At 42.1% G+C, this 22,917-nt stretch overlaps 1 protein-coding gene across 1 annotated transcript in view; it reads left to right on the top strand.

The window, feature by feature from the left end:
• The first annotated feature begins 222 nt into the window (after positions 1–222).
• The window catches only part of LOC139377479 (tudor domain containing 1), an 86,128-nt gene continuing 63,433 nt past the window's right edge, over positions 223–22,917 (top strand). Inside the window, exons 1-9 of the mRNA XM_071120509.1 lie at positions 223–273; positions 820–977; positions 6,969–7,015; positions 7,099–7,156; positions 7,471–7,588; positions 8,048–8,111; positions 19,833–19,919; positions 20,260–20,439; positions 20,550–20,693. Of these exons, the coding sequence (XP_070976610.1) occupies positions 830–977; positions 6,969–7,015; positions 7,099–7,156; positions 7,471–7,588; positions 8,048–8,111; positions 19,833–19,919; positions 20,260–20,439; positions 20,550–20,693 (846 nt within the window). The 5' untranslated portion in view covers positions 223–273; positions 820–829. The remainder of the gene's footprint in view (positions 274–819; positions 978–6,968; positions 7,016–7,098; positions 7,157–7,470; positions 7,589–8,047; positions 8,112–19,832; positions 19,920–20,259; positions 20,440–20,549; positions 20,694–22,917) is intronic.

Raw genomic sequence — 22,917 nt, 5'->3', positions numbered from 1 at the left:
ATAAAGGACACATTAGAAAAACGAACACCATTAATTTGTCCACCCTATTGCCTCTTTAATTCACAAAAGGGCTCTAGAGTGCATAGATGATCTAAATAGCATCATAAAAGTATAATACAAAACCAATAAATATATATTTTTTGGTATATAGACAAAATAGCAATTTGGCACGCGCAAAATGTGGAGCGCAGCGCGTGGACATTGTCTAGTCCAGCGCGTGGATGGATATCAGAAACGGGAAGGCACAACACCGCGTGTGACGGTGAAAGACAGGTACATTCACATTTATCACCAAATTATATAACAAAGGATATGTTCTCATTGGAAAAATTCACGTCTTTCAAGTTTACACTATAAATGGCTTTATATTCCAATTAGTTTTTATGCAGCCTTTGGGTTTAGCTACAAAATAATTGGCTAGCGTCTCGCTGAGTTTGCCAGTTCATTTCGTTAGTAGTTAACGTTACAGGAGATGGCTAAATAGTTAATTTACTAGAAAGTTAAGTAGTGATTAGATAGCTAGACTAATTGAAGAGTTGTCTTCCAATGATATGGTGCAAACTCAAGGTCACTTAACTAGCTAGTTATATTGGGACACATCTTGCTAGCTATATTTCGAAGGCACATTTAACTTGCCACGATGATATAGGAGAGGAAAATAACTACGTTCACCACCAGTTGGCTAGCTAGTAGTCATTCGTCAAACAACTTGGCTAGCTACATGGTTGCTCGCAAACGAAGTGCCAAATCAATCTTGTAGTGATATGGTAATGTTTCAACAACCTAGCTAAGACTGTTTTAATATGCTCTTTGATTTAGGTTTGACAGCATGATCATGAACCGTGGATCTTTCCAAAACGTGATGCAACCCAACATGCCTTTGAGGAGGCCGTCAACCAGCCCAGCAGGTGCCACTGCAACCCCAAGGGCCCCTGGCTCAACACCAGACCGGCCTCTAGCGATCTCCAACGGGGATGGTATTTGTATGAATGTGCTATGCAATGTGTCAAATGATAGTTGATTAGTGAAAATGTCATTTTGAAACACAGCTCCTGGATTTATTTAACTGTAATGGCTGCTTGATATTCATAATGGTCATGCTGAATGTCTGTTATGAATACTGTAGTGATTTATTTAGGTAGGGTGTTAGGGGTCAAAATTATATTATGGTTCTGGTATTATACTTTGGATTCCATGCTATAGAGAAGCTTCTCAGGAACACAGAACACTTTATTTCATGCGGATACGACTTAACATTGCTGAGATCTTATTTTCAAGTGATTGGAAAAGGTCAAAAAGGTTGCGGACTGGTCAATGTTAATCCCTAGTCAGTAGGGATGCACGATATATCGGTGAACATCGGAATCGGACAATATTAGATAAAAATGTCAACATCGGTTGGTGTCTAGTTGAACCTGTTATGGCTGAAATCCTGATACCGGGATCGATATGACAACTACCAGTGAAAATAGAGGGCGCCAAAATTCAAACCACAGAAATCTCCTAATTACAATTCCTAAAACATACATGTGTCTTATATCATTTAAAATCTATTTTCGTTGTTAATCCCACCAAAGTGTCCGATTTCAAATAGGCTTTTCAGCGAAAGCACTACAAACGATTGTTAGGTCTCCACCAAACCATAATAAGCACAGCCATTCTCCAGCAAAATGTAGCCTTCACAAAAAACAGAAATAAAGAGAATTAATCACTAACCTTGAATTATCTTCATCAGATGACACTAATAGGACTTCATGTTACACAATACATATATGTTTTGTTTGATAAAGTTCATATTTATCAAAATATGAGTTTACATTGGCGCGTTCCAAAAACATCCAGTGATTTTGCATAGCCACATCATTCAACAGAAATACTCATCATAAATGTAGATTATAATATAGTTATACACATGGAATTATAGATATACCTCTCCTTAATGCAACCGCTGGGTCAGATTTCAAAAAAACTTTACGGAAAAAGAAATGCATGCAATAATCTGAGACGGCGCTCAATTTAAAAACATCACAGCCTCAAAGATGGTGTCAACATAAACAAGAAATTACATGATAAATATTCCCTTACCTTTGATGATCTACATCAGAAAGCACTCCAGGAATCCCAGGTCCACAAATGTTTGTTTTGTTCGAAAATGTCTGTTATTTAGGTCCAAATACCTTCTTTTGTTAGAGCGTTTGGTATACATCTCCAAACTCTAATTCTGGTCAGTGTTATATCGGACAAAAAATTCAAAAAGTGATATTACCGGTCGAAGAAACATTTTAAACTAAGTACAGAATCAATCATTAGGATGTTTTTAACATATAGCTTCAATTAAGTTCCAACCGGAGAACTTCTTGTCTTCGTGAGCAATGGAATGCAAGTAACTGCCATGAGGAAAAAGTGAGATCACAAAATGGCTGCTACATAGACATCTTTATAATTTCTATTGATGGTTGACATCTACTGTAGAGGTCGACCAATTAATCGGAATGGTCGATTTAATTAGGGCCGATTTCAAGTTTTCATAACAATCGGAAATCGGTATTTTTGTGCGCTCGATTTACCAATTTTTTTAAATATATATTTTTACACCTTTATTTAATCTTTATTTAACTAGGCAAGTCAGTTAAGAACACATTCTTATTTTCAATGATGGCCTAGGAACGGTGGGTTATAACTGCCTTTTTCAGGGGCAGAACGACAGATTTTCACCTTGTCAGCTCGGGGGATCCAATCTTGCAACCTTAACTAGTCCAACGCAATAACGACCTGCCTCGCTCTCGTTGCACTCCACAAGGAGTTACGCGAATGCAGTAAACCAAGGTAAGTTGCTAGCTAGCATTAAACTTATCATATAAAAAACAATCAATCATAATCACTAGTTAACTACACATGGTTGATGATATTACTAGATATTATCTAGCGTGTCCTGCATTGCATATAATCTGACTGAGCATACAAGTATCTGACTGAGCGGTGGTAGGCAGAAGCAGGCGTGTAAACATTGATTCAAACAGCATTTTTGTGCGTTTTGCCAGCAACTCTTCGTTGTGCGTCAAGCATTGCGCTGTTTGTCTTCAAGCCTATCAACTCCCGAGATGAGGCTCGTGTAACCGAAGTGAAATGGCTAGCTAGTTAGCGCGCGCTAATTGTCGTTGTGTTGCTGTTTCGAGCCCAGGGAGAAGCGAGGAAAGGCACGGAAGCAATACTGTTACACTGGCAATACTAAAGTGCCTATAAGAACATCCAATAGTCAAAGGTTAATGAAATACAAATGTTGTATAGCGAAATAGTCCTATAATTCCTATAATAACTACAACCTAAAACTTCTTACCTGGGAATATTGAAGACTCATGTTAAAAGGAACCACCAGCTTTCATATGTTCTCATGTTCTGAGCAAGGAACTGAAACGTTAGCTTTCTTAAATGGCACATATTTTACATGGAACATAATTGCACTTTTACTTTTCCAACACTTTGTTTTTGCATTATTTAAACCAAATTGAACATGTTTCATTATTTACTTGAGGCTAAATATATTTTATTGATGTATTATATTAAGTTAAAATAAGTTTTCATTCAGTATTGTTGTAATTGTCATTATTACAAATAAATAAATTGTCCGATTTAATCGGTATCGGCGTTGAAAAATCATAATCGGTCGACCTCTAATCTAGTGGAACCCCTAGGCAGTGAAACATCATTCACATCTCAAGGGGATTTCATTGGGGGGACTGGTGAATACATACAAGCTCAGGTTTCTGACTTCCTGTTTTGATTTCAACTCAGGATTTTGCCTGCTAATATGAGTTCTGTTATACTCACAGACATCATTCAAACAGTTTTAGAAACTTTAGTGTTTTCTGTCCAATACTAATAATAATATGCAAATATTAGCAACTATGACTGAGGAGCAGGCCGTTTGATATGGGCACCTTTCATCCAAGCTACTCAGTACTGCCCCTGCAGCCATAAGAAGTTAACGCCGACGTTAAAAACCGATGTCAAAGCTACCATGCATACCTATATAACGTAGGTACATGGCGTAATGACGGCACGTAAAATTGAGCAACACAGCATTCCTAACCTAGCCCACAATGTCTGTTGTGTGGATCGAGCAGTCAACAAGTCGAGCAGTCATTTGTAAGAGGAAGACAATTTCAGCGAGACAACTCAAAGGCGAAATACATTAAAGCCAAGATAATGGAATTCATTGCCCTTGACAAGCAACCGTTCTCTGTCGTGGGTGATGTTGGCTTTCGCCGACTGGTCGAGCACCGTTACACTCTACCAAGTGCGCTATTTTTTAGATGTTGCCCTACCGGAGTTACACAGTAATAGCGTCACTGCTATTAGCTTCACGACATACTATGGAACGCCGATTGGGTCTTTGCGTGTCAAAAAAAGATACAGTAGCACAGTCAAAGCTGTGCAAACAAGCAAACACCGGCCACGAACGATGTGTTTATAATACCGCGTTTGTAATAAAGCATTATTTGTTGGACTACTGGGGTAGCTAGCTTTAGCTCGGTACCTACCTTGCACCAATACAGCCAGCCTGAAAACAATGGCCAGTAGAAACTGCAGCCATTTTCATTATTCTTAGCAATGATTTAGGAATCCTTGTGAGTAAGTATTGTTCGCTTATTGAAATTGAACTTCAATTCATGAAAATAAATAGCTAGCCAGCTACTTAACCCTGTTGCCCAAAGCTAACGTTACAAGTAGCCAGCTAGCTTCATCTGGCTTGTGAGGCTCGACCGGACAGCGCTGTGAAGCTAGCCACAATAAGGATTAGGCACAATAATACACTGCTCAAAAAAATAAAGGGAACACTTAAACAACACAATGTAACTCCAGGTCAATCACACTTCTGTGAAATCAAACTGTCCACTTAGGAAGCAACACTGATTGACAATACATTTCACATGCTGTTGTGCAAATGGAATAGACAACAGGTGGAAATTATAGGCAATTAGCAAGACACCCCCAATAAAGGAATGGTTCTGCAGATGGGGACCACAGACCACTTCTCAGTTCCTATGCTTCCTGGCTGATGTTTTGGTCACTTTTGAATGCTGGCGGTGCTTTCACTCTAGTGGTAGCATGAGACGGAGTCTACAACCCACACAAGTTGCTCAGGTAGTGCAGCTCATCCAGGATGGCACATCAATGTGAGCTGTGGCAAGAAGGTTTGCTGTGTCTGTCAGCGTAGTGTCCAGAGCATGGAGGCGCTACCAGGAGACAGGCCAGTACATCAGGAGACATGGCGGAGGCCGTAGGAGGGCAACAACCCAGCAGCAGGACCGCTACCTCCGCCTTTGTGCAAGGAGGAGCACTGCCAGAGCCCTGCAAAATGACCTCCAGCAGGCCACAAATGTGCATGTCTGCTCAAACGATCAGAAACAGACTCCATCAGGGTGGTATGAGGACCCAATGTCCACAGGTGGGGGTTGTGCTTACAGCCCAACACCGTGCAGGACGTTTGGCATTTGCCAGAGAACACCAAGAATGGCAAATTTGCCACTGGCGCCCTGTGCTCTTCACAGATGAAAGCAGGTTCACACTGAGCACGTGACAGAGTCTGGAGACGCGGTGGAGAACGTTCTGTTGCCTGCAACATCCTCCAGCATGACCGGTTTGGCGGTGGGTCAGTCATGGTGTGGGGTGGCATTTCTTTGCGGGGCCGCACAGCCCTCCATGTGCTCGCCAGAGGTAGCCTGACTGCCATTAGGTACCGAGATGAGATCCTCAGACCCCTTGTGAGACCATATGCTGGTGCAGTTGGCCCTGGGTTCCTCCTAATGCAAGACAATGCCAGACCTCATGTGGCTGGAGTGTGTCAGCAGTTCCTGCAAGAGGAAGAAATTGATGCTATGGACTGGCCCGCCCGTTCCCCAGACCTGAATCCAATTGAGCACATCTGGGACATCATGTCTCGCACCATCCACCAATGCTACGTTGCACCACAGACTGTCCAGGAGTTGGCGGATGCTTTAGTCCAGGTCTGGGAGGAGACCCCTCAGGAGACCATCCGCCACCTCATAAGGAGCATGCCCAGGCATTGTAGGGAGGTCATACAGGCACGTGGAGGCCACACACACTACTGAGCCTCATTTTGACTTGTTTTAAGGACATTACATCAAAGTTGGATCAGCCTGTAGTGTGGTTTTCCACTTTAACTTTGAGTGTGACTCCATATCCAGACCTCCATGGGTTGATAAATTTGATTTCCATTTATCATTTTTGTGTGATTTTGTTGTCAGCACATTCAACTATGGAAAGAAAAACGTATTTAATAAGAATATTTCATTCATTCAGATCTAGGATGTGTTATTTTAGTGTTCCCTTTATTTTTTTGAGCAGTGTATAATTTGCGGTTTGTCTTCAAAATAAAAGTTTGACAGTGATGTAAATTAATACAAATACTTTTATTTTGAAGGCTAAATTCAAAGTCCACTATTGTGGCTAATCCTTATTGTGGCTAGCTTCACATAGATGGGTGCGACCACCATTAATTAATCAAATAAGAACTGTCTTAGAAATTAGGGTTATTTTAGATGACACCTAGCTAACTATAGCTACTGAAACAGATGTCGTTTTGCTATGTTTTTGGGGAAGAACATTGTTTGCATCCATGAGCTAGCTAGCTTTTTTATAATGACCAGCACTGTAGGTGCGTGAGACAACTTTACCAGCATCATAGCATAGGTATCATTGTGACAAATTAAATACGAGTGAAACTGTAATCAATGTGTAATAACTACGTAAAACATTAATGAACGTGTTCAATTATTACGTTATGTGCAGTCATATTCACATGCAAGTTTTCAAACTATTTGTATTTTTACATTTATTTGACTGCTGTTTTTTGTCGAATTCTCGCATGGCTTCCATTGTTTGTTGCATCACCTAACACCCTAATTTTAGCATGTAAATAATGATAATTATTTTCTTTGTCAAAGCCGAGGCCAGCCGAAAAGAAACCACTGTACTCACAAACGGCTCTATGGTATGCATTTATTATTTTTCAATTGTAAAAAGGCATTGAAAGGCTGTGACAACATGTGTAACATCTGTTATTTTCCCTTGTAGAAAACAGCCTCTATGCCCCCATTCACTGTTAAGTTGTGCAACTACTGCAGTCAGCAAGGTTGGTCTTATTTCCCTGCTAATTTCTCATTGATGTATCACTTTGTTTGTCTTGTTCTATGGCATACTGTGAACAGGATTACTGTTACAGTGTATAACATAGGAGAAGCTTTCATGTTAACTCGCACTCAAATTACTACCTGTTTATCAGTACGTATTGGAAGGTGTATCCATAATCGGTAGACATTTCTTATTAAATCCGCATCCCTTAAATCACTGATCAGTGCACAACAAATCATTAAAGCCAGTTGTTGGATGCTATTGATCGATGTCTATAACCTGGGCTAGAATTGAATAAACCTTCATCTTTTCCAGGTAACCTTCGCTGTACGCGCTGCAAGAAGACCTGCTACTGCTCAGTGGCTTGCCAGTCAGAGGACTGGAATGCACACAGGCACATGTGCAAGCCCAGTACCCCAGATACTCCCACAAGGTGAATATCTAACTAATCATGATTTATGTTGGCTCAATCAAAGGTGATTTGTTGAATTGGATGTTTTAGTGCTGGGCAGGCAACTTTAACCCTTCTTTTTGCTTCATTTTTTACTTCATGTTGAGCTTAAAGGGGCAGTATGTGATTGCTACATCCATTTCTGGACTTTTAAATGAGTGATATACCCATTGATTCTTGAAGAAAATGACTTAGTTTAACATACTCCATCAGAACCCAAAATATAAGCATTTTTTATGAATCCATTGTTTGTACAATGTAATTGTAAATGAACACAGTATAGCCTTTAAACATGGTGAGAACTAATTTTGATCTCAGCTTATTACCAACTCAGTGGTGGGGTGTTTGCTTTGTTGTTTTGAACGGCAGATTGTCCCTTTAAAAAGCTTCTAAAATGCATCTTTTTCCCCCCTTTTTTTTTACACCCTTCATCTCAAAAAGTGATAAGCCAAAGGAAATCCCAGCTTCACCGATGGGAAATGAGCAGAACCTGTCAGACTCCAAGGTATCATTTCTTCTGTGTTGAGATGCTGTGGAGAAAAACACACTTGTTTAAATTGGCCAAATTCCTGATGCCCTACTCTGTAGTGATGTGAAGTTTGGCTCTTTTTACTGACTCAATCTTTTGAACTTGTTCAGTCAAAATACATCTTTCGATTAATTTGTTTCAGTAATGCCCAGAGCATGTAGGACCCCCTACCGGTGAACGATGAACTAAAAACTCAAAAGAATCATGTTTCTACAAGCCTCTCGTTCAATATAGGGGGCTTATTGGAGCTGCTTCAAACAATGTACATTTTGTAACGGTTTTGACTTGAGGTTATTATTAACCAGGTAGGTTGTGCCTACCAGAGAGAACATTGGTTTCTCCTTTTGGTTTGGGAGTGAGTCCCATCTGAGTCCGTCAAGTCTACACCAATACAAAGGACTTATGTAAGTCAGGATGGAAATAAACTTTTCATAAACCCTTAAAACATTGGAAAGAACTTCAAAAACAACTATATTCTTTTGTGTGGGTTGTATTAGCAACATCAATGATTACACACACATATAATAATATCACAATGAGTTCTGGTTCCTCCAGAAATGTCCTGTACCTCGGGCCTAAAAAGAGTCCAGCCCGGTAAAGGACTTCAGGGAACTCTAGTGACTTTTGTCACGCAATGTTTGTCCGTTCATTCAGTGTAGCGTAAACCCAGTATTAATCATACAAACAATAATTTTACCACAGAACTTTAAAGCATATCAACTCTTACTAAGTCCTCAACTACAACTAACTACATAAATCATCACAGTATACATCACAACAAAACAAATGAAATACCGTATACAAAAAGGTTGTAGTCAGTCGGTTAGTCAGACAATCCAATCCGCCAACAGATCTCCAGCGGAGAAAGGCCACGAAGAACAGAGAGGTGTAGTCCACGGACGCAAAGAGTGGATCCGATCCTGGGTAAACTCTATTAGGCTACAAAACACACATTTAAAGGCAACAAAACAAACGGAATAGAGAAGCTTCGGAACTGAGGGTTGAACACATCCTCATTCACTTCTCCATCACAACCCCACTTTTGCGCAGCTGATGCTGGCTATTTAATTGGGAATTAAAGGGAAAGCCCCCTATTGGAAGGAGAAGCACTGAGACGGTTCAGAAAAATTCAGGGCCGTCACAATTTGTGATTGACAGGCATTCAAATAAGAAAATTCCTTGATACTGCATATGTTGGCTGAAGCGGAAAATTACATTTCAATCATGCTACAGAGCAGAGCTAGACCGATACTGATTGAATAAACTCCTCGATTGAGAATGACTATTGGCGGAATGCAATTGCTTGACTGCTGCGAGGGAGATTGCAAACGATATTGTGCCAAACTGCAGCAGACCCCCCCCCCCCCCAAATTATTCATTGTCGAGTTGAAATTTGTTGAGCAGAGACGAGCTGTGTGTTTTTGTTCTACAAAGCTATTACCATCGATAATAATCAATTCATTGCATTCATTCTTGCACCATGCGATCAATTCTAAACATGTAGTTTTCTTCTCTTTGCTTCCTGCAGCATGATCTATTTCTCTCTGCATACTTATACAGTTGGTGGTTAGAGCACATCTCCGGAGCCACTGAGCCAGAGGAGAGCATATTAATCCTGCTCTAAAGAATCGTTTTCAAACTGCACATCACTACTGCTCTGACTCGAGTTGCTTAGAAAATTAGAGTGAGGGCCAGAATAGAGCAGCGAGGCTGTTAAAGGAATATTAATGGAGCTGATACGAGTTAGTAAGTGTATTTCTTTATTTATTAAAAAATAATAATTTTTACCTCTTTCTCACCAATTTCGTGGTATCCAATTGTTTTTAGTAGCTACTATCTTACTACTACCATTCCACAACCACATATTTACAATACAACATCCATGTGCAAGTGTGTGTAGAGTGCTTGTGTTATGTATTATGTGCCTGTCTCTTCACAGTCCCTGCTGTTCCATAAGGTGTATATTTATCTGTATTTTAAATCCGATTCTACTGCTTTCATCAGTTACCTGATGTGGAATAGAGTTCCATGTAGCCATGCCTCTATGTAGTACTGTGCCACCCTGTTCTGAGCCAATTGCAATTTTCCGAAGTCCTTTTTTTGTGGCACCTGACCACACGACTGAACAGTAGTCCATGTGCGACAAAACTAGCGCCTGTAGGACCTTCCTTGTTGATAGTGTTGTTAAAAAGGCAGAGCAGCGCTTTGTTATGGACAGACTTCTCCCAATTTAGCTACTGCTGTAGCAACATGTTTGGACCATGACAGTTTATAATCCAGGGTTACTCCAAGCAGTTTAGTCACAAACTTCCTCAATTTCCACACCATTTATTACAAGTTTAGTTAAGGTTTAGGTTTTAGTGAATGATTTGTCCCAAATACAAGAATTTTATTGTATTTAGAACTAACTTATTTCTTGCCACCCATTCTGAAACTAACTGCAGCTCTTTGTTAATTCTTGCAGATCAGTGGGACGCCATTACTATTTCGACACCTTCCTGTGAAATTGCAGTGTCAAATTCGAATTAGTTACTATAAATATTAAACCTTCATGAAATCACAAGTGCAATACATCAAAATAAAGCTTAACTTCTTGTTAATCCAGCAGCCGTGTCAGATTTCAAAAAGGCTTTACGGCGAAAGCAAACCATGCGATTATTTGAGGACAGCGGCCAGCACACAAATGCATAACAAATCATTTTCAACCAGGGAGTTGCGACACGAAAGTCAGAAATAGCGATATAATGTATGCCTTACCTTTGAAGATCTTATTCTGTTGGCACTCAAAGGTCCCAGTTACATTACAAATGGTCCTTTTGTTCGATAAAGTCCTTCTTTATATCCATAAAAACTCAGTTTAGCTGGCGCGCTTCAGTCAATAATCCACCCAGTTTCCATCCATCAAAATGGATACAAAATGAATCCCAAACGTTAGCAATAAACTTATCCAAACAAGTCAATCAATGTTTATAATCAAACCTTAGGTACCCTAATACGCAAATAAGCAATAAAATTTAAGACAGAATCGTTATTGTCTGGAAACACTACAGCCAAAATGGGGGCCACCTAGAAAAACTATATTTTCTGGCTCATTTTTCCAAAAACTGCCTGAAATTCTTTCTAAAGACTGTTGACATCTAGTGGAAGCCCTAGGAACTGCAATCGGGTACGTTTTCGCCCTATTATAAAAGTGCCAGCCATTGAAATCAGTGAAAGGCCAGATTTTTTTATTTTCGGGGGGAATGGTTTGTCCTCAGGGTTTCGCCTGCCATTTCAGTTCTGTTATACTCAGATGTTTTTTTTAACAGTTTTAGAAACTTTAGTGTTTTCTATGCAAATCTACCAATTATATGCATACCCTAGCTTCTGGGCCTGCGTTGCAGGCAGTTTACATTGGGCACGCTTTTCATCCGGAAGTCAAAATACCGCCCCCTATCCCAAAGAAGTTCAGTGTTGCAGTAATTTCACTTGCTGTAGTAGCTGAAGTGGGTAGTGTTGAGTCATCAACGTACATAGCCACACTGGCTTTACTGAAGGCAAGTGCCATGTCATTAGTAAAGATTTAACAAACATTTGGGTCCTAGCCAGCTGCCCTGGGGAATTCCTGACTCTATCTGGATTATGTTGGAGAGGCTTCCATTAAAGAACATCCTCCTTTTTCTGTTACAGGTAACTCTTTGTCCACAATATAGCAGGGGGTGTCAAGCCATAACAAGTTTTTCCATCAGCAGATCGATAATGTCAAAAGCCGCACTGAAGTCTTTACAAAACAGCTCCCACAATCTTATCAATTTCTCTCAGCCAATCATCGGTCACCTGTGTAACATGCTGACCAAACCGCGCAAGTTGATTTTGTTCATCCACACCCGACACGATCAGGACACGCAGGTTGAAATTTCAAAACAAACTCTGAACCAATTATATTAATTTGGGGACTGGCACGTGGGTATATGCTCCTAAAAACCAATGAGGAAATGGGAGAGGAGGACTTGCAGCGTGTTAAGGGTCACAAATAGAACCAAGTTACATTTTTAGTGCCTGGCCACGCAGAAGCTTGCTGACGCTCGCGAGCAGTGTGGGTGCAATGATTGAATAACATGTATGTGTACATTTATTTTGCAACGCTCGTGTGTTTGTTGAATGTCCTTCCCTGTCAGTGTGCTGAAAGTCTGTGAAATAGCATTGTATCTGGTCAAACACCAGTTTTTTACCAAAAGTTTACCAAGGTTTGGTAACAGGGTGATTGGTCCGCTATTTGAGCCAGTAAAGGGGGTGTTTACTATTCTTGGGTAGCGAAATTACTTTTGCTTTCCTCCAGGCCAGAGGGCACACACTTTCTAGTAGGCTTAGATGGAAGATATGGCCAATAGGAGTGGCTATATCTTCTGCTATTATCCTCAGTAATTTTCCATCCAAGTTGTCAGACCCCGGTGGCTTGTCATTGTTGATATGCAACATACATTTTTTCACCTCTTCCACACTCGCTTTACAGAATTCAAAATAACAATGCTTATCTTTCATAATTTGATCAGTTATGCTTGGATGTTTAGTGTAAGTGTTTGCTGCTGGCATGTTTGCTAATCTTGCCAATGGAAAAATCATTAAAGTAGTTGGCAGTATCAATTTGTTATGAATGAGCCATCTGATTCAATTAATGATTGAGCTGAGTTTGCCATTTTTGCCCAGAATTTCATTTAACCTTTCTAGGGCAGGTTTTCCCTCGACAACATTCCGCTGAAAAGGCAGCACGCGAAATAAAAAAATATTTTTTAGAAATATGTAACTTTCACACATTAACTTCTTATGGCTGCAATCCCATTAACGGGAGCGATTTGACAACAGCCAGTCAAAGTGTAGGGCGCCATTTTCAAAACATCAAAAATCTCATAATTAACATTCCTCAAACACATGTATCTCATACCATTTTAAAGCTATTCTCGTTGTTAATCCCACCACAGTGTCCAATTTCAAATATGCTTTACAGCAAAAACACAGCAAACGATTGTTAGGTCACCACATAGCCACAGAAAAATAAAGCCATTTTTTTCCCAGCCAAAGAGAGGAGTTTCAAAAAGCAGAAATAAAGATAAAAAACATCCAGTGAGTTTTGCATAGGCACATCATTCAACAGAAGTATTATCATCTACATTTATGATGAGTATAAGTTATACACATGTAATTATAGATATACATCTCTTTAATGCAACCGCTGTGTCTGATTTCAAAAAAACTTTACGGAATAAGCCAGCCATGCAATAATCTGAGACGGCGCTCAGAAATATTTGTCACAATAGCTGCCATGTTGACGTCAACATAAACAAGAAATTACATGATAAATATTCCCTTACCTTTTGATGATCTATGATCAGAAAGCACTCCAGGAATCCCAGGTCCACAAATGTTTGTTTTGTTCTAAAATGTCCTTTATTTATGTCCGAATACCTTCTTTTGTTAGAGCGTTTGGTATACATATCCAAACGCTCATTCTGATCAGCGTTAAATCGGACAAAAACTTCAAAAAGTTATATTACCAGTCGAAGAAACATTTCAAACTAAGTACAGAATCAATCATTAGGATGTTTTTAACATATAGCTTCAATTAAGTTCCAACTGGACTATTTCTTCTTGTCTTCGTGAACGCAAGTGACTACCATGAGGAATAAGCATGATCAGAAAATGGCTGACTGCCAGACACCTGACAGATTCTGCTATCATTCACTCCCACAACAGCATAGAAGTCTCATTATAATTTATATTGATGGTTGACATCTAGTGGAACCCCTAGGCAGTGCAACATCATTAATATCTGAAGGGGATTTCATTGGGGACTCCGGTGAATATATACAAAGCTCAGATTTCTGACTTCCTGTTTTGATTTTAATTCAGGATTTTGCCTGCCATATGAGTTCTGTTATACTCAGACATCATTCAAACAGTTTTAGAAACTTTAGTGTTTTCTATCCAATACTACTAATAATAATATGCATATATTAGCAACTGAGATTGAGGAGCAGGCCGTTTACTTTAGGCACATTATTCATCCAAGCGACTCAATACTGCCCCCCAGCCATAAGAAGTTAACAAGTCCAATACAGCAAATGAAAGATGAAAATGTTGTTAATCTACAATTGTTAGTGTTCAATTGGTATAGTCGGGTATGGTAGGGTCAGGTTGGTATGGTAGGGTCAGGTTGGTATAATAGGGTCTGGTTGGTAGGGTTGGTATAGTAGAGTAAGGTTGGTACGGTAGGGTTGGTGTAGTAGGGTCATGTTGGTATAATAGGGTCGAGTTGGTATAATAGGGTTGGGTCAGGTTGGTATGGTAGGGTAGGTTTGGCATAATAGGGTCCGGTTGGCATAATAGGGTCCGGTTGGCATAATAGGGTCAGGTTGGTATAATAGGGTTAGGTTGATATGGTAGGGTTGGTATAATAAGGTAGGTTCAGTATAGTTGGGTTGGTATAATAGGGTCGGGTTGGTATAGTAGGGTCCGGTTGGTATAGTAGGGTCAGATTGGTATAAGGGTCGGGTTGTTAGGGTAGGTGTGTTGTGGTAGGGCCACGCTGGTACAGTAGGGTCGGGTTGGTATAATAGGGTCGGGTTGGTGTGTTAGGGTTGGTATGGTAGGGTTGGGTTGGTATGGTAGGTTCGGTATAGTTGGGTTGGTATAATAGGGTCGGGTTGGTATAGTAGGGTCCGGTTGGTATAGTAGGGTCAGATTGGTATAAGGGTCGGGTTGTTAGGGTAGGTGTGTTGTGGTAGGGCCACGCTGGTACAGTAGGGTCGGGTTGGTATAATAGGGTCGGGTTGGTGTGTTAGGGTTGGTATGGTAGGGTTGGGTTGGTATGGTAGGTTCGGTGTAGTTGGGTTGGTATAATAGGGTCGGGTTGGTATAATAGGGTAGGTTCTGTATAGTCGGGTTGGTATAGGAGGGTCCGGTTGGTATAGTAGGGTCAGATTGGTATAAGGGTCGGGTTGTTAGGGTAGGTGTGCTGTGGTAGGGCCACGCTGGTACAGTAGGGTCGGGTTGGTATAATAGGGTCGGGTTGGTGTGGTAGGGTCGGGTTGGTGTGGTAGGGTCGGGTTGGTGTGGTAGGGTCGGGTTGGTGTGGTAGGGTCGGGTTGGTGTAGTAGGGTCGGGTTGGTATAATAGGGTCGGTTTGGTAAAATAGGGTAGGGTTGGTATGCTAGGGTTGGTCTAGTAGGGTCCGGTTGGTATAATAGGATCGGTTGGTATAGTAGGGTCAGGTTGGTAGGGTCAGGTTGGTATGGTAGGGTCAGGTTAGTATAATAGGGTCGGTTGGTATAGTAGTGTCATGTTGGTTTAATAGGGTCGGGTTGGTATGATGGGGTCGGGTTTGTGTAGTAGGGTCGGGTTTGTGTAGTAGGGTCGGGTTGGTATAGTAGTGTCGGGTTGGTAGGGTTGGTATAGTAGGGTCAGGTTGGTGTAGTAGGGTCGGGTTGGTATAATAGGGTTGGGTCAGGTTGGTATAGTAGGTGTGGTGTAGTAGGGTCAGTTTGGTATAATAGGGTCGGTTTGGTAAAATAGGGTAGGGTTGGTATGCTAGGGTTGGTCTAGTAGGGTCCAGTTGGTATAATAGGATCGGTTGGTATAGTAGGGTCAGGTTGGTATAATAAGGTCAGGTTGGTATGATAGGGTCTGTTGGTATAGTAATGTTAGGTTGGTATAGTAGTGTCAGGTTGGTATGGTAGTGTCATGTTGGTTTAATAGGGTAGGGTTGGTATGATAGGGTCTGGTTGGTATGATAGGGTGCTGTTGGTATAGTAGGGTCGGGTTTGTATAATAGGGTCGGGTTTGTATAGTAGGGTCGGGTTGGTATAGTAGGTGTTTGGTATAGTAGGGTCAGGTTGGAATGTTAGGGTTGGTCAGGTTGGTATAATAGGGTCAGGTTGGTATAATGGGGTCAGGTTGGTTTAATAGGGTCGGGTTGGTGTAGTAGGGTCGGGTTGGTATAATAGGGTCAGGTTGGATGGTTGGTATAGTAGGTTCAGGTTGGTAGGGTCAGTTTGGTATGGTAGGGTCAGGTTAGTTTAATAGGGTAGGGTTGGTATAATAGGGTAGGGTTGGTATAAAAGGGTAGGGTTGGTATAATAGGGTAGGGTTGGTATAGTCGGGTAGGGTTGGTATGGTAGCGTCAGGTTGGTATGTTAGGGTCAGGTTGGTATAGTAGGGTCAGGTTGGTATAATATTGTAGGGTTTGTATACTAGGGTCAAGTTGGTATAATAGGGTAGGGTTGGTATAATAGGGTCAGGTTGGATGGTTGGTATAGTAGGTTCAGGTTGGTAGGGTCAGTTTGGTATGGTAGGGTCAGTTTGGTTTAATAGGGTAGGGTTGGTATAATAGGGTAGGGTTGGTACATTATCTACCAAGAGAATTCTCTTCGATTATAATCACAGCCGTATATATCCCCCCCCAAGCAGACACATCGATGGCTCTGAACAAACTTTATTTAACTCTCTGCAAACTGGAAACAATTTATCCGGAGGCTGCATTCATTGTAGCTGGGGATTTTAACAAGGCTAATCTGAAAACAAGACTCCCCAAATTTTATCAGCATATCGATTGCGCAACCAGGGGAGGAAAGACCTTGGACCATTGTTACTCTAACTTCCGCGACGCATATAAGGCCCTGCCCCGCCCCCCTTTCGGAAAAGCTGACCACGACTCCATTTTGTTGATCCCTGCCTACAGACAGAAACTAAAACAAGAGGCTCCCACGCTGAGGTCTGTCCAACGCTGGTCCGACCAAGCTGACTCCACACTCCAAGACTGCTTCCATCACGTGGACTGGGAGATGTTTCGTATTGCGTCAGATAACAACATTGACGAATACGCTGATTCGGTGTGCGAGTTCATTAGAACGTGCGTTGAAGATGTCGTTCCCATAGCAACGATTAAAACATTCCCTAACCAGAAACCGTGGATTGATGGCAGCATTCGTGTGAAACTGAAAGCGCGAACCACTGCTTTTAATCAGGGCAAGGTGTCTGGTAACATGACCGAATACAAACAGTGCAGCTATTCCCTCCGCAAGGCTATCAAACAAGCTAAGCGCCAGTACAGAGACAAAGTAGAATCTCAATTCAACGGCTCAGACACAAGAGGCATGTGGCAGGGTCTACAGTCAATCACGGACTACAGGAAGAAACCCAGCCCAGTCACGGACCAGGATGTCTTGCTCCCAGGCAGACTAAATAACTTTTTTGCCCGCTTTGAGGACAATACAGTGCCACTGACACGGCCTGCAACGAAAACATGCGGTCTCTCCTTCACTGCAGCCGAGGTGAGTAAGACATTTAAACGTGTTAACCCTCGCAAGGCTGCAGGCCCAGATGGCATCCCCAGCCGCGCCCTCAGAGCATGCGCAGACCAGCTGGCCGGTGTGTTTACGGACATATTCAATCAATCCCTATACCAGTCTGCTGTTCCCACATGCTTCAAGAGGGCCACCATTGTTCCTGTTCCCAAGAAAGCTAAGGTAACTGAGCTAAATGACTACCGCCCCGTAGCACTCACATCCGTCATCATGAAGTGCTTTGAGAGACTAGTCAAGGACCATATCACCTCCACCCTACCTGACACCCTAGACCCACTCCAATTTGCTTACCGCCCAAATAGGTCCACAGACGATGCAATCTCAACCACACTGCACACTGCCCTAACCCATCTGGACAAGAGGAATACCTATGTGAGAATGCTGTTCATCGACTACAGCTCGGCATTCAACACCATAGTACCCTCCAAGCTCGTCATCAAGCTCGAGACCCTGGGTCTCGACCCCGCCCTGTGCAACTGGGTACTGGACTTCCTGACGGGCCGCCCCCAGGTGGTGAGGGTAGGCAACAACATCTCCTCCCCGCTGATCCTCAACACTGGGGCCCCACAAGGTTGCGTTCTGAGCCCTCTCCTGTACTCCCTGTTCACCCACGACTGCGTGGCCACGCACGCCTCCAACTCAATCATCAAGTTTGCGGACGACACAACAGTGGTAGGCTTGATTACCAACAACGATGAGACGGCCTACAGGGAGGAGGTGAGGGCCCTCGGAGTGTGGTGTCAGGAAAACAACCTCACACTCAACGTCAACAAAACTAAGGAGATGATTGTGGACTTCAGGAAACAGCAGAGGGAACACCCCCCTATCCACATCGATGGAACAGTAGTGGAGAGGGTAGCAAGTTTTAAGTTCCTCGGCATACACATCACAGACAAACTGAATTGGTCCACTCACACAGACAGCATCGTGAAGAAGGCGCAGCAGCGCCTCTTCAACCTCAGGAGGCTGAAGAAATTCGGCTTGTCACCAAAAGCACTCACAAACTTCTACAGATGCACAATCGAGAGCATCCTGGCGGGCTGTATCACCGCCTGGTATGGCAACTGCACCGCCCTCAACCGTAAGGCTCTCCAGAGGGTAGTGAGGTCTGCACAACGCATCACCGGGGGCAAACTACCTGCCCTCCAGGACACCTACACCACCCGATGTCACAGGAAGGCCATAAAGATCATCAAGGACATCAACCACCCGAGCCACTGCCTGTTCACCCCGCTATCATCCAGAAGGCGAGGTCAGTACAGGTGCATCAAAGCTGGGACCGAGAGACTGAAAAACAGCTTCTATCTCAAGGCCATCAGACTGTTAAACAGCCACCACTAACACTGAGTGGCTGCTGCCAACACACTGACACTGACTCAACTCCAGCCACTTTAATAAATGGGAATTGATGGGAAATGATGTAAATATATCACTAGCCACTTTAAACAATGCTACCTTATATAAATGTTACTTACCCTACATTATTCATCTCATACGCATACGTATATACTGTACTCTATATCATCGACGGTATCCTTATGTAATACATGTATCACTAGCCACTTTATACTATACTATGCCACTTTGTTTACATACTCATCTCATTTGTACATACTGTACCCGATACCATCTACTGTATCTTGCCTATGCTGCTCTGTACCATCACTCATTCATATATCCTTATGTACATATTCTTTATCCCCTTACACTGTGTACAAGACAGTAGTTTTGGAATTGTTAGTTAGATTACTTGTTATTACTGCATTGTCGGAACTAGAAGCACAAGCATTTCGCTACACTCGCATTAACATCTGCTAACCATGTGTATGTGACAAATAAAATTTGATTTGATTTGATTTGTATAGTAGCACAACGTTTTTGCTCCAGGGACTGGAGACATTTTTCAACGTTGAGCTTACCATTACAACGGCCGGAGAAGGGAATGGAGAAATCCGCCCATTCCTACCCCTCATACAATTTGTTGAACCTTTCACTTTGTAGTTCATGTACTTGTACAGTTGAGGTCAAAGATATTGGCACCCTTGCACTTTACAATGTGGAGCAAAATGTTTTTTCTTTTTTCAAATGCTATTTTTACCACGTGAAATTACACAGTAAATGAGTAATTTTGTCCAGACCATTTTTTTTCTTGTTCCTGTGTGTTTAGTAAATCAAGCAAATATACATGTGAACAAAGTTTTTTTTTTTCTTCTTCTACATAGAAAAAATATTGAATTGTGCAAGGCTGACTATATATTTGACAGGCAACTGTATGGAATTTATTAGTACATGTGACCAGTCAACTGAGGAGAAGATTATTTTGAGATCTGTAACACAGTTAGTTACCTGGCGTTTGCAGGTGAACAACGGTCATGTGACTTGCTCCCAGCGAGTGTACCTGCGGGACCTCCGTAAGAATGACATCACCAAAGGAATGGAAATTCAGGTTTGTGCTCTGGCCAGCTCCTTTAATGTCCTCCTCAGGTCATGTTTAGGTCTGGGAAAAAGTCTGACCTAAAAGGTCACCGTTGAAAGAATTTAAGAGGCAGAATTAATGACGTATCTTATTTTTTATGCATGTTTAGAAAATATGCTATGGCGATGTCTGATGTTAGAACAATGCACAGGTGTACAAACTAATCCAACATACCTTAATGTTTTTACCCACACAATGACGATTATCCTGTAGGTACATATGCCAACATTATCAATGTAGTATGTTGAGTCTCATTGTGTTTGTGTACTCGGATGAAGTCTTCTCTCCTCCTGGTTGTCTGTGGCTTAAGGTGTCTGTGGTGGAGCTGCATAGCCCTGGTAGGTTTTTCATTCACGTCCAAAGCCCAGAGCTGGTTGAGGCTCTGAGAGCCGTTACTGTGGAACTGCAGAAGACCAACGGTGGCTCGCTAGGGACAGACTACAAGCCCGACACCGGAGAGGTCTGTGCCGTCAAATACTCCTTGGATCAGGTGATGAAGGAGAACACTGAGGAAAATTTGAAAAAATGCAGTTGTGAAAATACTACTTAGAGGCTTTAAAAATCCATACTATCTCATCCTTTGCTTATCTCCCTCTCTAGAACTGGTACAGAGGTGTTGTCCAGTCTGTAGCTGCAGATGATGGAAATGCTAAAGTTCTCTACATTGACTTTGGAAACGAAGAAGATGTGACACTGGATCGGATCAAGCCCCTCGCTGCCAGCATTGAACCCATTCCACCATGTGTGAGTTCATTGTGAAAATTCACCTCAGTTCTTTGAGAAGTAGAGTTCTCCTGGCTTCCACCAAACCCAGATTCGTCCGTTGGACTGTCAGATGGATATGTGTGATTCATCACTCCAGAGAAAGCACTTCCACTGCTCCGGAGTCCAATGGCGGCAAGCTTTACACCACTCCAGCCGAAACTTGGCATTGCGCATGGGGATCTTTGGCTTGTGTTTGGCTGCTTGGCCATGGAAACCCATTTAATGAAGCTCTAGATGAACAGTTCTTGTGGTGACGTTGCTTCCAGAGGCAGTTTGGAACTCTGTATTGAGTGTCGCAACCGAGGACAGATGTTTTTTACTAGCTATGTGCTTCAGCACTAGTCTGTCCCGTTCTGGGAGCTTGTGTGGCCTACCACTTCACGGCTGAGCCGTTGTTGCTCCTAGACATTTCCACTTCACAATAATAGCACTTACAGTTGACGGGGGTAGCTCTAATTTGACAAACTGACTTGTTGGAAATGTGGCATCCTATGACGGTGTCACTGAGCTCTTCAGTAAGGCCATTCTACTGCCCATGTTTGTCTATTGTGATTGGATTGCTGTGTGCTCAATTTTATACACTTAGCTGAATCCACTAATTTGAAGGGGTGTCCACATACTTTTGTATACGGTGTCTTCGAAAAGTAGTCATTTTATTCTAAAATGTATTAAATAAAACAATTTCCTCAGCAATCTGCACACAATACTCCATAATGACAAAGTGAAAACAGGGTTTTAGACATTTTTGAAAATGTATTTAAAAAATAAAAAGATGCACCTAAGCTCCTTTTCGAGTCTCATAGCAAACAGTCTGAATACTTATGTAAATAAGGTATATTTACATAAGTATTCAGACTGTTTGCTATGAGACTCGAAATTGAGCTTAGGTGCATCCTGTTTTCATTGATCATCTTTGAGATGTTTCTACAACTTGATTGGAGTCTACCTCTGGTAAATTCATATGATTAGGCATGATTTGGAAAGGCCCACACCTGTCTTTTTAAGGTCCCACAGTTGACAGTGCATGTCAGAGCAAAAAACACGAAATGAGGTCGAATGGATTGTCCGTAGAGCTCTGAGACAGGATTGTGTTGAAGCACAGATCTGGGGAAGGGTGCCAAAACATTACTGCAGCATTGAACGTCCCCAAGCACACAGTGGCCTCGGTTCTTAAATGAAAGAAGTTTGAGCTGGCTGCCCGGCCAACTGAGCAATCGGGGCAGAAGGGCTTTGGTCAGGGAGGTGACCAAGAACCCGATGGTCACTCTGACAGAGCTCTAGAGTTCCTCTGTGGAGATGGGAGAACCTTCTGAAGGTTCTCCCATCTCTGCAGCACTCCACCAATTAAGCCTTTATGGTAGAGTGGCCAGACGGAAGCCACTCCTCAGTAAAAAGCATGTGACAGCCCGGTTGGGGTTTGGCAAAAGGCACCTAAAGACTCTCAGACCAAGAGAAACAAGATTCTCTGGTATGATGAAACCAAGATTGAACTCTTTGGCCTGAATGACAAGTGTCACGTCTGTAGGAAACCTGACACCATCCCTATGCTGTGGGGATGTTTATCTGTGGCAGGGCATGGGAGACTAGTCAGGATCAAGGCAAAGATGAACAGAGCAAAGTACAGAGAGATCTTTGAAGTCCTGAGCAGGTTATCAGACTGGGGTTAAGGTTCTTGATCCAGAGCGCTCAGAACTTCAGACTGGGGTGAAGGTTCACCTTCCAACAGGATAATGACCCTAAGCACACAGCCAAGACAACGCAGGAGTGGCTTCAGGACATGTCTCTGAATGTCCTTGAGTGGCCCAGCCAGAGCCCGGACTTGAACCCAACATCTCTGGAGAGACCTTAAAATAGCTGTGCAGCGACTTTCCCCATCCAACGTGACAGAGCTTGAGAGGATCTGCAGAGAAGAATGGGAGAAACTCCCCAAATACAGGTGTGCCAAGCTTGTAGCTTCATACCCAAGAAGATTCGAGGTTGTAATCTCTGTCAATGGTGCTTCGACAAAGTACTGAGTAAAGGGTCTGAATAGTTATATAAATGTGTTTTTTGTTTTATTTTGAATACATTTACAAAAAAATGTTTTTGCTTCATTGATATAGGTTATGTAGGTATAGGTTGTGTGTCGATTGAGGGAATTTTTAAAATCAATTTTAGAATAAGGCTGTAAAGTAACAATGTGGAAAAAGTCAAGGGGTGAAAT

Source organism: Oncorhynchus clarkii, chromosome 20, assembly GCF_045791955.1.
Source record: "Oncorhynchus clarkii lewisi isolate Uvic-CL-2024 chromosome 20, UVic_Ocla_1.0, whole genome shotgun sequence".
NCBI lineage: Eukaryota > Metazoa > Chordata > Actinopteri > Salmoniformes > Salmonidae > Oncorhynchus > Oncorhynchus clarkii.
This window is presented reverse-complemented; position numbering and strand designations above follow the sequence as displayed.